General features: G+C 36.0%; 1 protein-coding gene across 3 annotated transcripts in view; it reads right to left on the bottom strand.

Moving 5' to 3' along the window:
- The window catches only part of DYNC1H1 (dynein cytoplasmic 1 heavy chain 1), a 72,759-nt gene that overhangs the window by 33,480 nt on the left and 23,190 nt on the right, over positions 1 to 16,089 (bottom strand). For all 3 annotated transcript variants that reach the window (XM_042446506.1, XM_042446508.1, XM_042446507.1), the window contains exons 14-28: positions 14,898 to 15,008; positions 7,221 to 7,340; positions 6,723 to 6,962; positions 6,123 to 6,278; positions 5,850 to 5,963; positions 5,055 to 5,165; positions 4,756 to 4,965; positions 4,248 to 4,394; positions 3,252 to 3,418; positions 2,889 to 3,062; positions 2,035 to 2,200; positions 1,753 to 1,941; positions 1,439 to 1,633; positions 996 to 1,278; positions 213 to 313 (exon numbers count right to left, since the gene is read on the bottom strand). In XM_042446506.1, coding sequence (XP_042302440.1) covers positions 213 to 313; positions 996 to 1,278; positions 1,439 to 1,633; positions 1,753 to 1,941; positions 2,035 to 2,200; positions 2,889 to 3,062; positions 3,252 to 3,418; positions 4,248 to 4,394; positions 4,756 to 4,965; positions 5,055 to 5,165; positions 5,850 to 5,963; positions 6,123 to 6,278; positions 6,723 to 6,962; positions 7,221 to 7,340; positions 14,898 to 15,008 — 2,484 coding nt within the window. The remainder of the gene's footprint in view (positions 1 to 212; positions 314 to 995; positions 1,279 to 1,438; positions 1,634 to 1,752; positions 1,942 to 2,034; positions 2,201 to 2,888; positions 3,063 to 3,251; positions 3,419 to 4,247; positions 4,395 to 4,755; positions 4,966 to 5,054; positions 5,166 to 5,849; positions 5,964 to 6,122; positions 6,279 to 6,722; positions 6,963 to 7,220; positions 7,341 to 14,897; positions 15,009 to 16,089) is intronic.

The raw sequence follows: 16,089 nt of genomic DNA, 5'->3' as shown, positions 1-16,089 counted from the left end.
GGCACTTGTAAGATGCGGTTGAATTTCTGTTTTTAAAATAATTTTACTGGTCAAATATTTGATGAAATACTAACAGACATTTGGAATTTCTTCTCTTGCACTAAAATTTAGTACTCACCATTGAAACAATTTATATGACTTGTTGGATGCACAAACACTTGACACATCTAAGCTGTTTCCAACTAGTATAATTATCCCACATGGCACCTTACCTGGAAATCAAATGTTTCATCACAGTTGAAAACAAGAACAAATCGTCCAAGCTGATGTCCAAGAGCCTTAACAGATTCTGTTTTACCAGTTCCAGCAGGCCCTATTTATATATAAAGATATGAAGAAGGAAGCATATGTAACACCATTACAACAATTGACTGAGCAACATCACTCCATCTTATTTGTTGTTGTGTGTCTTCAAGTCATTTCCGACTTACGGCAATCCTATCATGGATTTTCTTGCAAAGTTTTTTCAAAGGGGGTTTGCCACTGCCATCCTAACACTGAGAGTGTGTGACTTGTCCAAGGTAACCCAGTGGGTTTACATGGCTGAATCCTAGTCCAACGCTCAAGCCATTATACCATGCTGTTCACGCCAATATTCCTATAGTCACTCTTAACATTCATTAACATTTTATAAAAAACATTTTGTTTAGTATTACTGATAACGAACAGCCTTTTGAGGGTGAACTGAGATTAGTATGTTTTTGCATATGCTAAACTCAGTGTGAAGTTTACTTAATCAAATTCCACTTCTCTAATACTCGAATCCTAAGACTTTGCACATAATATTTACAGGTGGTACTCTGGCAGTGTTTTGGAACTGGAGACAGCTGTTTTATTTTAGGAAGTGTGCCTCAAACTAGACCCCAGGGCCCTTCTTGTAAAGTTAATAATGTGTGTGCTGTGTATTATAAAAATTAACTCTGCCATCCTAATACCATTACTCCCTGTTTATATCCTTAAAAGATTTCTTGACTGACAGGGTGCAGACAACCTACCAAATGGAGATCCTCCCAGCCTGGCCTCCAAAGCTTGTGTCATCGTCAAGTAACAGCGATCAGTAAGAGGAGTCTGCACCAGTTTATCTTGAACACCAAGATATTCGAACCCATAGTTGAATTTTGCATTTGCCATCTGAATGGACAGTTGCTGCAAGACATCTGTCTGCTTCGGGTCAAAGTAGAACCTCATCTGGCTCAGCCAATCAAAGGCTTTGGAATTGTCAATTTTGCTTTTGATCAGTGATCGTGTAACATCTCTCTGGTGCACCAACTCAGTGATCTTTTAAAAAGAAGAAGAAGAGATTAAGTATTTCAGTATTGGTAGCTGAAGCATCCAAATTTAATCATTTCAAAAGACATAGTATTTTTCATAATTCAAATAAATTACAAATAAATTGGATATCTGATACCGAAAAGGTGGGCTGAGAGCTATGGCTTACCAGGTGTTCCAGTTTTCTTCTGCGGAGAGGGGGCTGCTCCATCAAGACAGAGTCCGCAAGCACATTCAGAGTGACTTCAACATTAGTTAGCACAGACTGCAGAGGAGTACTATCACCACCACCACCCATGCCATTCAAAGCAGATTCCACATTTTCTGACCAGGCAATCTGGGCTGAAAGGACAACAAGCTGGGCCTAAAGAATTTAAAAAAGAAAAGGGAAAAAAAAGCATTGGTCTTCATCATATGCTTCTCCTTCCCTCCTGTAATACACAACATATTGGGTAATGTCTTTCAAAGAAAACCAAACAATACCTGATACTTGTCAATCCAGGAGATGTAGGTTCCTGGGTCAATTGAGGTTGCTTTGCCAAAGATTTCCACCTCAGTTACAGACTCAGCAAGCAGTTTGGCAAGTGTGACTCTCATTTCCTTTTCTACAAGTGTGAGCCACTCGTTGATCTTGGGATGCTCAGTGATTGACACAGGAGTCTTGAACAGCACCTGCAAGGAATCAGGCATATTTTTGTATGTTGGTTTGTTTTTATAAAAGTGATCCCTTCATATGTCATATGATCCAGACATCCCCACACACACCTCTTCTCCCTCTCGTGAAGATATTCCCAGGACAACAGAGCTGTCTTCATTGAGGATGATACTTGACACTCCAGCAAACATTTTCTTGAAGTGTTTCTGCAATTTAGCTACATTCTTGCTGTTCCCTATGATTTCGAGCAAGTCTTCATCACCAACAAAGTAAAACCTATAAATTAAATTCAAAGTTGTTAATAGACTACAAGTAATAGTACACACAAAAAGTGACACACCTATATTATGTCAACACACCCAGGATTTTTCTATATAAATATGTCATGTGTAGAATTAGTAAACTGACACTATTCTTTATACAGTGGGCCCTTGGTATCCACTTGGGTTGGTTCCACGACCATGGATACCAAAATCTGTGGATGCTCAGGTTCCTTTCAATATAATGGCATAGTAAAATGGTGCCCCTTATATAAAAGGGCAAAATCAAAGTTTAGTCTATGGAAATTTATATATTTTAAAGTATTTTCAAGCCATGGATGCTTGAATCCGTGGATCAAAAACCTGTGGATAAGGAGAGTTTGCTGTACTGTAGTTGAAAGTTGAAAAGGCTGCTAATTTAACAACAATGAAGTATTATGTCAAGTAGCAAAATATCTCAAAGCTGAAATATCTGAAACAAAGCTATGCTATGTTTCAGAATCCAGATATAATACATCTGCAGTTTAACACACTGAACATATTTACAAAACTCAAATTATAATTTAGTGGCAATACTCAAACTTCTTATAAATGTTAATTTCTGTTCAAACTTATTTCCAAAGCCAAATTCTACAAAATGGCTTTTAAAATCTGGTCTAATATACAAGACTAGAACACAGAGCAGATTGGATTAAAGTTTTTACCGAGGGAAAGAAGCTCTTTCTCTCTCCAAGTACTCTCCCAAAGCCTTCTGGATTTTTCCAAGCAAGTCTGCTAATCTCTCCAGTGATCTCTGTACACCCTGAATATTCAAAACATCCATGACCAGGGGTGATTTGGACACTTTTTTCATGAGGGCCAGAAACTCCGTACTTATGCTGTAAGGTCAAGAGGAGAGAATATTGAAACAAATGAAGAGACCCACTACAAGTCATGGACACTCTCATGTGCAAAAGATTAAGGAAATAGGCATACTCAGCTTCTTCATGCCAAATGTTAAGTTAACATACAAGTTGCGTTGATTATCACATTTATATTCGAAACTAATTCTGAGATGAGAACATTACCTTTGGAACCGCTGAGTTTCAACTGGCAGCAGATGCTTGATATCAGCACTTCCAGTGAAGATGCCTTCCAAGTAAACCCAGCGCCTCTGGACATCTATCCAGACATCAAAGAGTGCCATGATACGATTCAGTTTGTCTTCCCAGCTAAGGGCATCTTCTTCAAACACCTAGCAATAAATAAACATCTTAAATGTATGTAGTAAATGTACTTTTTTTCATCTTGCTAGATGTTTGTTAACATAAATATTTAATTATATATTAGTATTTGTTTAAAAATTTATATCATTTATTTCCACAACAGACCTCAAGGGGGCTCACAAGTTACATTATAAAAAAACAACAACCAGATGAATAAATACAGAGAATGCAAATAGTAAAGAAAATTTGATGTGACAGCACAGAGTAGTTTAACACAATTCAAAAACAAAGCTTTAAAACAATTCAGAGGCCAAAAGCCTTCTTTTAAAAGGGTAGTTTTAAGCAACCTGTCATGAGACCATTATAGAGCAATTTAAGGCAAGTCTTCCTTTAGAGCAGCCTTTCTCAAATAGTGTGGCGGGCCCCCCAGGGGGGGTGCGAGGCTCCATAAAGGGGGGCGCAAGGCTCTTATGCAGAGGTGTACTTATAACAATTTTATAGACAAATGATACTATTTACAGTTGCGCGGGGGGCGTGAAATGTTTTCTTCTTCCTAGGGGGGGGGGGCATGACAGAAAATAATTGAGAAGCACTGCTTTAGAGGAAGTCTCCGAAAACCTGGGCAAACCTACTGAAAAGAAGAGCTGCTCAGTGGTTCCAGCCTATACTTCTGGAGACCTTGGGAGGCAGAGGAGGGCCTGTGCAGCTAGGCAGGTTTGCATGACTGTATTCAGTGACTGTTATCTTAACATGCTTTTGGTTTGAACCTCAACTGAAGTATATGTGTTCATATAGTCAAATATGGCAAGACAAACAAAAAGTAAAATTGCAAAAGCAAAAGATGCCTTTTGCCTTTACCTTGTAGTATGGAGAGAGCTTCATGGCAGAAACACTGTTGATATGCTCTTTGACTTTGTTGAAAAGATCATCCCAACCACGGATCAAACGACATTTGTTCTGGTAGTTAACCAAGTCCAGCTCATAGGTATTCCAGACTTCTCGTATCTTTAAAACACAAAAATGAAATAATGGTGAAAATGTGTGTTATGCTATATTAGAGGACAAAACCAGTGAGGCTCATGGAGCCTCAGCAAAAAGCCAAGCAAATAACATAATGTGTTCACACAGCAAGTAATACTGTTAATATACAAACCTTTAACCTTATACACTGTAAGTTCCATTTACCAGTTCTACAATGATTTTACTGCATGGTAGCTAAGATACATGGAACTTTACTTTTAGAATAAGACCCACACTTTAACTGAGAGCTAGGCAAATGATTTTCTAAGAATCTGATTCAGGAACGTCACTAAGAAACAGAATGAAAATCCTCAAACTATCTTAAGTATTTCAAGACAGTATTTACCTGCTTCAAGAACTCTTCCAAAGCCATCTCTCCCTGTGCCACAAGTAGTACATCTTTCACAATCAGTTCATTCTTCTGCAAGTCGACGTCCCAAATTTGCCCCAGAGTTAATTCAGAAACCACCCAATTTACATGCAGCCTCTTCATTAGTTGCTTCCAGTGACGATCTTTAAGAGCCTCTGACTTCAGTTCAATCACCAACATGTTTATCTGAAAGAGAAAAATAATGGAATAAATAAAACTGACTTGTTGGGCAGTAATGTACTATTATACCAAATGCTTTTCAAAAGCAAGCTTACCTTCATATAACCTTTCAGAAGTCTCTGAACGTACTCGTAAGAGGCATATTGCCGTAAGCGTGCAGGAAAATTTTTCAGTTGGTTTAGTAAGCCATCTAAACTTTGCCGAAGCTGTCAAAACAAGAAACATTGGAAAACTGTTACTAATTTGTATCAAGGAGAGATTAATACATTTTAAAGATTGTTCTTTACAAGTATTCCTCACTGCTAGCCAGGAATATTGTCAAATAGCCACCTTGTTCTCATTTCCACAATGTTAAGAAACCAGTTATATTCCTATTCCTAACTTATACCTTATGGTGTTTTTCAGTATCATCCACAGACTCCAAACACACTTATTTCTTCAGCCTGGGTTCATTGAACAGCCTTATATGCTAGCATTATACACACCTCTTTTTAAAATAAGATAACCTTACCTCTCTGCCTATCATTTCATATTTCTTTGTATACTTCTCAGTGTGTTACATATTATTAGGTTTTCTTGTTTCATAAAAAAAACCCACCAAAAAACCCCCCACCCTGCTCAAAAGCCCCCCCCGCCCCATCTACAAACTCCCTGAGAACAGCAGATTAATTATCAGAGATCTATGGTACAAACTAATGAAGTAGACATAATATTTCAAGAATAGCACAGAAAAGTACTGTACTTTACTGGTGAAACAATATTTAGCTTTGTTCCTATAAGGATAAACATACTTAAAGAATTCCATGGAAGATGAAGACCATTTAGATTAAAACATCTATACTCTTTCCCCCTCTGATTATGTTCCTTAGTATATACAACTGAAGTAGTACCTTGCGAGGTTGTACTGAAACCCAAGGTTGTTCCTTCATTTGATCAATCTGTTCCCAGACCTTGGAAAGCTCAGACCAAACACCTTTAAGATCTTGCAGCTCTTCTAAAGCAACCTACAATGCAAGATACCATTAAAGTAAGAATACAGATATACACACTGACAAAGAAATGTAGCAATTTTTAAAGGATGAGTGTAGTAGCTGAACAGATTGATTTTCCATTTATGGTCTCCAGATACAGAATTCTATCGCCGAAACATGTGAAGTTTGTACCTGTACACGTTCTTCACTACCACTGAGAAGTCCTGTATCTGTAAGTTCCAAAGCTTCCTTGGCTTTTGCACATTTCTCCCGGTCATCTTTCAGCCTTCCAAATTTTCCTTCATAGATGGTAAGTGCTTGGAGAGCCTCCTCTGGACGTAGATTGCCCTTAAGAAAGCATACATAAAATTTTACTACGATTATGTAATCTGGAACTGTGTATACAAAAATTTATATGGTTAGCATGCCACTACCTTAGGTGTTTTGAGAAAGAAATGCAGGGGAATGTTCTATTTTCAGCCTTTTGAAAAATAGATGTCTTATTTTCAGGCTTTTCTGATTAATCAGAAAGTCTGGCAATATGCATGTTTCCAGGCTGTGTAGTCAGTCCTTAGTTTTTTGGTTTGGTTTTGTGGAGATCATGCATGGGAGCGCTGGTGAAACACACACCCAAAATTTTTAGGATGTAGCATTTGGTCTTTAATTGGCTGCAGCTTGAGTAAGCAGGATTATAACTGCAGTATCTCCCATAGAACATGCTAAGAAATTAAACAGCAGTGTGCATATGTGTGAGACAGAGTGAGCGAGTGTGTTTCAGGTGTGAAAACTTACTGTCACAGGCTTTGTTTTCTCCCAGTCTGTCAATAGGTCAACTGTGCGGGTCTCAACTGCACGGTCCTCTTGGACAATCTTCATCTGCAGGTTTGCTACTTGTTGCTGAATAGCAGAATCCTTTCGACGCATAATGTCATTGAAAGCACCCCATTCTCCTTCAATGTTATCAATGTACAACCAAGATGAAGGAAACTGGAACCTCTGCTTTTCAAGCAAGCGCTGGCCATTACGGTATAGCTACAGACAATAAAAAGGCAGGATTATGCCAGAGGAAGGTAGGTTAGAAGTCACATTTTCAGTTATTAACCCAATGCAGAGAATTTAGTCATATACAGTCTGAGATGAAAGGGTATTTAATTCTGAAGAATCACCTGAATAACTTATGAGTAGTGTTTGTATCTCAAATGGGTGTAGATAGCAAAGGATCAGGTAATATCTTTATTATAAAGCTTTTCAGCTGAAATCTGTGGCTTAAGCTCATCACAGAAAGCTCACCTCAACTTGTTTTTCAAACTGCTTGATTTTGCGTTTCAATGACTGTACGTATGTGATGAACGTTACTGCATCAGATGTGCTAGCTGTATCCACTGAATGCTGCTCCAGCTCTTGTCGTGACTGTGAATAATTGAATAGAACATTTTTTAGATTTGAGAAGAAAAGTAAAAAGAGAACTTATGATAAAGGCATTTCCAAAACAAATGGAAACATATTTTAGAATCACTTATCCGTAAGGGAAAACAAGTCTTTAAGAAAATGTCAATTCTATACAATTCATTAAAAAAAAAAAATTCATTAAAAAAAACAAAAACAAAATAATCAAATTTTCTCATATAACTAAGTTGTGTCCAATAAATTATCTATAACATTTTTGTACTTCCTAAGATAACTGAGATTTCTCCAAAAACATAAATTCTTCAAACTCACTAACTCTTATTTAAATTATGAAAAAGACGCTATGATTCAAGTGATTAATTACAAATATTTATATTGTCATTTGAAATCAACAGATCTGATATTGCTACTATTCAAAAATTAATTTTATCTTTCTTTTATTCATCATATAAAGCAACGTGTATTTCTCCCTTTTTCTCTGTTTGAATATAATCTTTCCATAAATCCCATTCCTTATAGAAATCATTTAATGAGCCTTTTTTCAGCAAAGTAGTCAGCTTATTCATCTCATACAAGTCCATTACTTTCAGTCTCCACTCCTCCACTGTCGGTATTTCTTCTTCCATTGTTTTGCAAATATAATCCTTGTTGCCACAATTGTGTGAAACATTAATTTCTCTTTTTTATTTTCCAATTTTAAGTTATCAGTTATATTCAAGAGATACATCTTGTGATCCATTCGTTCCGTAAATTTGAATATTTTTTTCATCTCAATATGAATATTTTTCCAAAATATTTTAGATTTTTGACAATTCCACCAACAATGCAGGTTAAGTGCCGACTTCTTTTTGACATTTACAACACATGATTTTATTGTTCTTAAACATTTTTGATAACTTGTATGGTGTTAAATACCCCTATATAAATATTATAGAGGTTTTCTCTCAAAACCCCATTTAATGTTAAATTTATTCTTTTTTTCCAAAGTCTCTCCCATTGTTCCAATTGAATAGATTCAATTAAGTTTTTTGGCCAATTTACCACACACTCTTTAACAGTTTCCTCCTCTATCTCGAATATGATTATTAATTTATATAATTTTGATATTTGTTTCTTAGGGTCTTTTATGATATTTTCCAATTCTAATTCTGCTGGTCCAATTCCATTAATTTTATTATCCATGTCAAATCTCGCTTTTAGTTGTCTATAGGCAAACCAATTACTATACAAGAATAGCCTTCACTTAATAATTCCTCTTGTGATTTCATTATCCTCCTACCTTGGTATAATTTCGTTATATCCGCATATGTTATCCAGCCATCTTCCCCTAGCACCTCTCTTGTGAACATAGCTTCATTAGTAGATACCCAGGGATTTTTGAACACCATCTTGTTTTGAATTTTCTAATAAAATGATTATTAAAGTTACAGTCGAGTTTAGTTTTTCATAAAACAGGTATCCATGTAGTCCGAATTTTAAGTCTGCTCTTTCTAAATTTAGGTTAATTGTTGGTAATAATGGGGAGATTTTGAAGAAAAAAAAACTTTAGTAGAACTGACATCTTTATTGTGGCTATCTTACCCATCCATGAAATATTTAAATTTTTCCATCAATCCAAATCTTTTTAAATATCCTTCCAAATTTTCTCATAATTGTTACCAAAAAGTTCTATATTTTTTGTTGAGATAGTGATGCCCAAATATTTCACTGTTTTTTTCCCAACTTGGAATCCCATTTTTTCTTTCAATATTTCCATTCCCGGTTTAGTCAAATTTGTAGTCAGCATAGTTGTTTTTTCTTTATTAATCTGGTATCCTACTTTCCCAAACTTCCTTAAAGATTTCATCATATGTTCACTACTCTCAACTGGGTTGGTTATTGTCAGGATGAGGTCATCCGCGTATACTCTTAATTTATATTCTTCTCTCTTCAATTTAAATCCTTCTATCAAATGATTATCTCTAATAATATTCAATAATATTTTCTATGTCAATATAAAGAAAAGTGGTGACAGGGGACAACCCTATCTCACCCCTTTATGTATTATGTTTTCTCTCCATTCACCAAAATATACACTTCTTGTTTTCTGTAGATTGTTTCAATCAATTTCTGAAAATTCTCCCCACCTCTATTTTTCTCAACACCCCAAACATGAACTCCCAATTTATGTTATCAAAGGCTTTCTCCATGTCTATGAAAATCATTGCCAATTTTTTATCTATTCTCTTTTCATGAATTTCTATCAAATGTAATAAATGTCTAATGTTATCTTTTATCATTCTATTTGGGAGAAAGCCACATTGATCTGTTAAAATCCAATTTTTTTCATATCTTTTAAAATCTTTTTGCCAATATAAAAACAAATAATTTATAGTCTGAATTGAGAGGCGAAATTGGTCTGTAATTTTTGGATCTGTTGAATCTTTTCCCCCTTTTGGTATCAATATTATATTCGATTGAGTCCATGTTTGGGGTATTTCACCAATCATGATTTCATTCATCGTTAGTAATAAGGGGCCGATGTTTTTCACACGATTGATGAAACTCATTTGAGAACCCATTGGGAGTGGGGTTTTTCCCTGTTTTAATTTTTAATATAGCTTCTGATAACTCTTGTAATTATTCAAAGATTCTGTTTGTTCTTTGGTAAATTTCCTTATTTTTTTTTGCAAATTCAAATATTAAATTATCTTTGAATTTTTAATTCTTGAATCTTTGAAAGGTTCTGTGTAATATGTTAAAATTATCTTCTTAATTTTATTCTGACTTGTTACTAATTTCCCAGCTTCTCTAATTGACGTTTTTCTTTTTTAAACTAAATTTCCCCCAGATTTGCTGATTCAAAATATTTGTTTAACAATTTTCATTTTTCTCTATTTTTTCTATCATTAAAATTGAAATTTGTTTTTGTCAAAATATCTCTTGTAAAAATTGATTTTTTGGTTCTTTCTTTACTTCGTTCTTTTTCTCAAATTCTTTATTGTTTAATTTCTCATCTCTTTTTTCTTTATCTCTGAAGATTTTTTAATTAGTCATCCCCTTATTACTGCTTTAAAAGCATCCCACACTATTTGCACTGATGTACCCTTGTTTAAATTATCCTTAAAATAATTGTCAATATTTGAATTCAATTCTGCAACCAATTTTTCATCTTTCAATAACTTTGAAGTTTACATCCTATGTTCAAATCAAGTTGTACTGGATTGTGGTCAGACCAAACTTTAGGCAATGTTTTTATTTTGTGAATTCTTGAACTTAGATGAAGTGAAATATGATTATGTCTATTCTAGACCAAGTTTTATGGGGGTTAGAAAAAAAATATAATCTGTATTATTGCCATATTTTAATCTCCAAGCATCAATAGATTTGTTAAATTAAAGAATTTACCTTGTGCACTTTAAAGCTTTTTTTCTGACAGTCTATCCAATTTTGGGTGTATAAGCCGATTCCAATCACCTAACATAATTAGGGAATCACATTCTAATTGAGTAAGTTTTCCCTTTAGCTTTTTGTAAAATTTACCTTTATTCTCTAAAGGTCTATATACTCCTAACAACAAAATCTTTTGGCTTTTATGTGTTAATTCTATTATGATGTAGTGTCCATCATTATCATTGTAAATTTCTTTCACTTCATATTTTAAATTAACATATAGTACCACTCCTTTTTTTTCTGAATTTAGAAACAGATATGAAATCATTTCCTAATTTAAGACATCTCAGATGTCTTTTACCTTCGTCTTTTATTCTCATCTCTTGGAGACATATAACATCCAATTTTAATCTCTGCAAATAATGAATCCCCCCCTTTTCTGTTGTGTGTTCATTCCCTGGACATTTCGGGTTAAGAATTTTAAGTATTCAGCCATTACCAAAATGTGTCTCTTGAAAATTAAAAAAACTCTCCTTTATTTTAAAATTATATTGCAAATTTATTTATTAAATAAAATTTTAGACTTTATTAAGATTTCATTCAAATTGTGGTAAAAACGGCCTTTAATCCTCAGTCTCTTCTTCCTCTTTATCTTCTTGTTCCTCTCTTCTTATTCTTCTTTCTTCCTGTATCAGTTACTGATAATCTAAATCTAGAGTGGACAGTTCTTCTGAGTTTTGATTTATACCATCTTCACTGAGTGAGTCTTCATCATTTCTTTGCAAATTTATTAATAAATTTCCTGCTGAGGCACCCCAGTATTTTCTTACATATTCCTCATTCCCTTTAAGTTGTTTTCCTTTGTTGTTGTTGTCTGCTGTTTTGTTCTTTCTTGTAGTTTGACTCAAGAATTTCTTTGCCTGTTCAGGGGAAGTAATTTTTACTCATTTTCCCCCCACCAGAAGGTCAAACATACTGGTAGTTCCCAGCGGTATGAGATAGCTTCCTTACGTAAGAAAGTGGTTAGTCCAATATATTCTTTTCTCTTACGTCGAATTCTCCCTGGTATATCCTTCAGCACTTTCAGTTCTTGTCCTTCATACTGAACTGTGGTTTCGTTGTGTGTGTATAGGAATATATCACATATATGTTTCTTGACAAAATAAAACTGCCACATTGCGTGGCAGCCCCTTTTGTCTGGCAATTTGTGAGCTAATTCGAAATAGATTGTCAATTTCACCCTCAAATCATTTTGTGTCTTTTAAAAAAAAATTGGGCAATTTCCACAATTAATTTTTTTGCTAAATCCTCATTTTCCCCCTCTGGCAGACCCCTTATTTTAACACATTTCTCCCTCATTTTCTGTTTCTAGATAGCTTTTTCATCTAATTCTTCTTCCCTTTTACTTGTAATTTTCACAAAGTCCATCTCTAATTTTTCATTTCTAAATTCTAGGATTTCCCCTCTTTGTTTTGTCTTCTGCATATCCATCGTTAATTTGTCCACCATTTGATTTATTTCCTTCAAACCAGTCCTGATTTCCTGTTTAATTTCTTTTTTAAAATTATTCATTTCTTTAATTAAATTTGTTGACAAATTTTCAATTGCTTCCAAAATTAATTGATTCATATCTGGGGTTTTAGATCTATCAATTGATGGTCTTCTTTGATTTTGGTTTTGTAAATTTGCTTTTTGTGATTGATTTCTGGTGTTCGTTATTTCTTTAATTTCCTTCCCACTCCCTTTTCTTCTTCTTCTTCCTTTTTCTTCCTTCTTTCTTTTTTTAAAGAGAGAAACCCAACACCACGATACAAAATGTAGAATCAAGAAGTTAGAATAAAAATTGTGTAAGGCGAATCAAATCTTAAAGATAAATTACTTTCTTTCCCCTTTACAAATACTTGCTTCCCACCCTTAAACCCTTGCCATTTTCATTCTCTCGTATTTATATATATTTACTTTACATATATTAACTTTTCCCCCCACAATATAAATCTACTCCATACCTATTCAAAAACACTCTTCGGTATTCAAAATTCCTCCAGGGCAAAATATTATATAACCAGGAAGTTCTTACAAAGTTGTTTCCTCCCCTTTTTACTTTGTCAGTTCTCCCATTCTCAATTTTCTATACTCAAACTACCAGGACCAGAATCCTTTACATCACCCACTTCCTATTACTCTATGGTAACTTTTATTAACACTTCTATCCTCTCTATCTCCTATTTCCTCTTCCTCTCATCTAACCCTCTAGACTTCCATCTCTGTTTCCCCCTCCTCCAACTCCTCCTTGCCTGGAAAAAGTGGGTCTATATATACTGTGTGAGCCTGGGAATGCAGGAGTGATTTGCATGTGTATTGTTCTGGGTTGATGGCTGGCCTCAGGCTGGGAGGCTAATGTAAAAGAGGATTAATGTCTGCTAATTGGTGATCATTATCTGCTGGGAAAGCCCGACTCTGAATGGTTTCCCATTTGCATTTGCTGAGTCCTTATTTTGCTATTCCTCAGGACTGGTAGACAAATTTTGTTCACTTTTGTTCACTCTCCGTCTTCCAACTCTTCCTCATGTAGTTTACGTAGTTCTGTCCTCCAACTCCGCCTCCTACCGTCTCTCTACCACTTTGGCTTTCCGCTTTTTGAATTCCTCCTTTATCCACTCTTCTATCCACACCGTCTCCTCCTCCCGTCCTCGTTGACCCCACCTTCTGTCCTTCTTCTCTCAAAACAATCCACCTCCTTCTTCTCTCCTCTGACGTATCTCAATATCTCCACACCGCTCCTCCGCACAGCAACACCACCAAAGTACTACCTCCTCTCCAACCCTACGGAGTTGTCAAGGTATGCTAGTTATGATGGGATGAGAGTGTAGTAAACTGGCAGGTGTAGCCCAAGATGCACTAGCAGTCAGTCATGTAATTAGCTAATTAGGCCAGGTGACTGTGTTAGCCAATTGGCAAAATATAACTGCCTGGGTTGTTGGGACCATTCTCTGTACATGCTCTCCATGCTAGTTGTGACCTTGCTGGTTATACTGCTCTCCATACTGCTGCAGTGGTAAGATAACATCGACATGCTGCTGAACTAGGAGTTTTTACTGTGCTTCAATTTTTTACTGCTACGTACTGTGCCATTTGTTTTTTGCTTCTGTTTTAAGACTTCTGCTGAGTAAAGCTATTTTTGTTAAACACCTCCAAAACTCTGCTGTTGTTATTTTTGCCTCAATATACACACCCCAACAGGAGTACAGGTGCATTTTCAAGGACATGTAGATAATAGAGCTGATTTAATTCTTTAAAAGAGCATTTGACTGCAAAATCATTGTCTTAACTCTGGATGGAGGGAGAAAGAATTTATTCTGCTTGGGATCCACAATTTAAAGCCCAAAAGTCTTCAAAAATATATATATTAATCAATATCCACATCTCTTTCCCCCTACCTTTTCAAATCCAAACATAGTCTTTTAAATTTCAGCAGCAAATCCTCTTGATTAAGTACCTTTAAATTTAAGTCCTTCAACTTTGATTCGGCACAAACAACAATCCCCCTTTTCTCCCAATCATAGGGGAATTGGCGTAGTAGTTATGCTCCAAAAATCTCAGTATCCATAATCTTCTTTATTCTTCTTTACCTTTCAAATTAAAAGAGCTGGCGGCACCTCTGTGCAAAAACCCACGCTGTTAAGTCCATGCAGGTGTGGAATGCTCTCCAGGTCCCGTCCCACTTATTTCAATTCACCTCCTGAACCAAGGGTGAATTTACTTCTGATTTCTCAGTCGTAGATATGGGTTGAGGACCTTCCTATAAGCCGCCTCTGATCCCCCTATAACTAGCAGGAATTTTGCTGATCCCTAAAAGTGTTTTGGGGAGACAGCTCCCCTCATTCAACTAAGACGTCTCACAGAGCACCTAGAGCCCATCTTGACGAGGCACCATTCCCAACTGGAAGTCTGAATTATATCCAATTCAAATAATAGACAGGTAGAGAAGGCTTATCATTTTATCAGATACCCATTCTTACTCATGGGGTATTTGTAAACTCCCAACATGGTACAAAGCCATCTCTTCCATGATAAGCGTGCAAATGAAGCAAGTTTTGCAAATGATGATTAGGGACAGTGAACACAATTAAGCAAGGAAATGGCTAACTGTGACAAACGTTTTGACAATCTTATGTTGAGCATTCTTACCTTGGAAATTTGAGAATGAAACTCCGTCATGTTTTGTCCCAGCATTTGACCAAATTTGCTGAGTACTTCCTTATGCCAGGAGTCATACTTCAAGTTCACCTTGGATTGTACCTACATAGTTAAGACAGTGTTAAAACATTCTTCCTCAGTAACATGAAAACTTCCTCTTTTTACTATGTTGCACCTACCACCCCTTCAAATTCCAGTCTGCACATACATACATTTAAATGAAAGCTAATAAAAATATTGGCAATACCTATGTTTTTGATTTTGTGAATTTGCTGCCGAGTAGAATATATGGGAACCTAAATATTCTAGAGGCACCAAGATCCCATCTCATCTTGGAAGCAAAGCAGGGCCGGCTCTGATTAGTACTTGAATGGGAGACCACCAACAAATATCAGGCTATGTTTCAGAGGAAGGAACTGGTAAAACCACCTCTCAGTATTCCTTGCCTTAAAAAAAATCCTATGAAATTCACTGGGCCACCATAAGTCAAAAGGGGATTTGAAGGTATCCACATACATATTATATATAGTAGGTAGACAATTATATTACTGTGAGCGGGTGAAAAGCCACAGTGTGTGGGTTGCCCCCAAACTGTCTCTCCGCATCAAATAGTCTGAAAAGCCTTGGTAAATGGGAAAATAACTACAATCCATGATTTGATGCTGAATGAATATACCAAGCTGGCTGGATGAATGTGAGATGAGGAGTTAAACCTCTCTCTGTTCTATCTGCTTGAGTTTTCTGTACAGCAGCAGTCTAGCCCTGAGGGCCAGAGAGATAGAGTTGGAGCAGTTTATCGGGTACCATTCACCCTCACCAGTCTACTGGGCCCTGAGTGTGTGTATCTAACAAGAATGGCCAGAACATCCTAGGAATTCTGTCGGTGTACTGTTTGCTGCACTACTCAACAGTCACCAGTATGCTGATGACACTCAACTCTCTCCCCTCTCTCCATTTAACTCCAAGGGCACACAACTGTCTCCTTCTTTTCCATCTACTGTAATTCCAAAGAACCTGTTTCAGTAATAAACCAGTCTTTGGTATCTGTAATGGACTGTATGAGGGCAAACAATCTGAAACTCAAACCAGATCAGGCAAAGGTGTTCTCGTTCAGTTGAAAGGGATATGAAGGAACAGGGATTCAGCCTGTGGATTCATCACTACCAATGAACAGGGATTCATT

The sequence above is a fragment of the Sceloporus undulatus genome, chromosome 1 (assembly GCF_019175285.1).
Source record: "Sceloporus undulatus isolate JIND9_A2432 ecotype Alabama chromosome 1, SceUnd_v1.1, whole genome shotgun sequence".
Classification (NCBI taxonomy): Eukaryota; Metazoa; Chordata; class Lepidosauria; order Squamata; family Phrynosomatidae; genus Sceloporus; species Sceloporus undulatus.
Note: the sequence above shows the minus strand (reverse complement) of the source record. Positions and strands in the feature narration are given on the sequence as shown.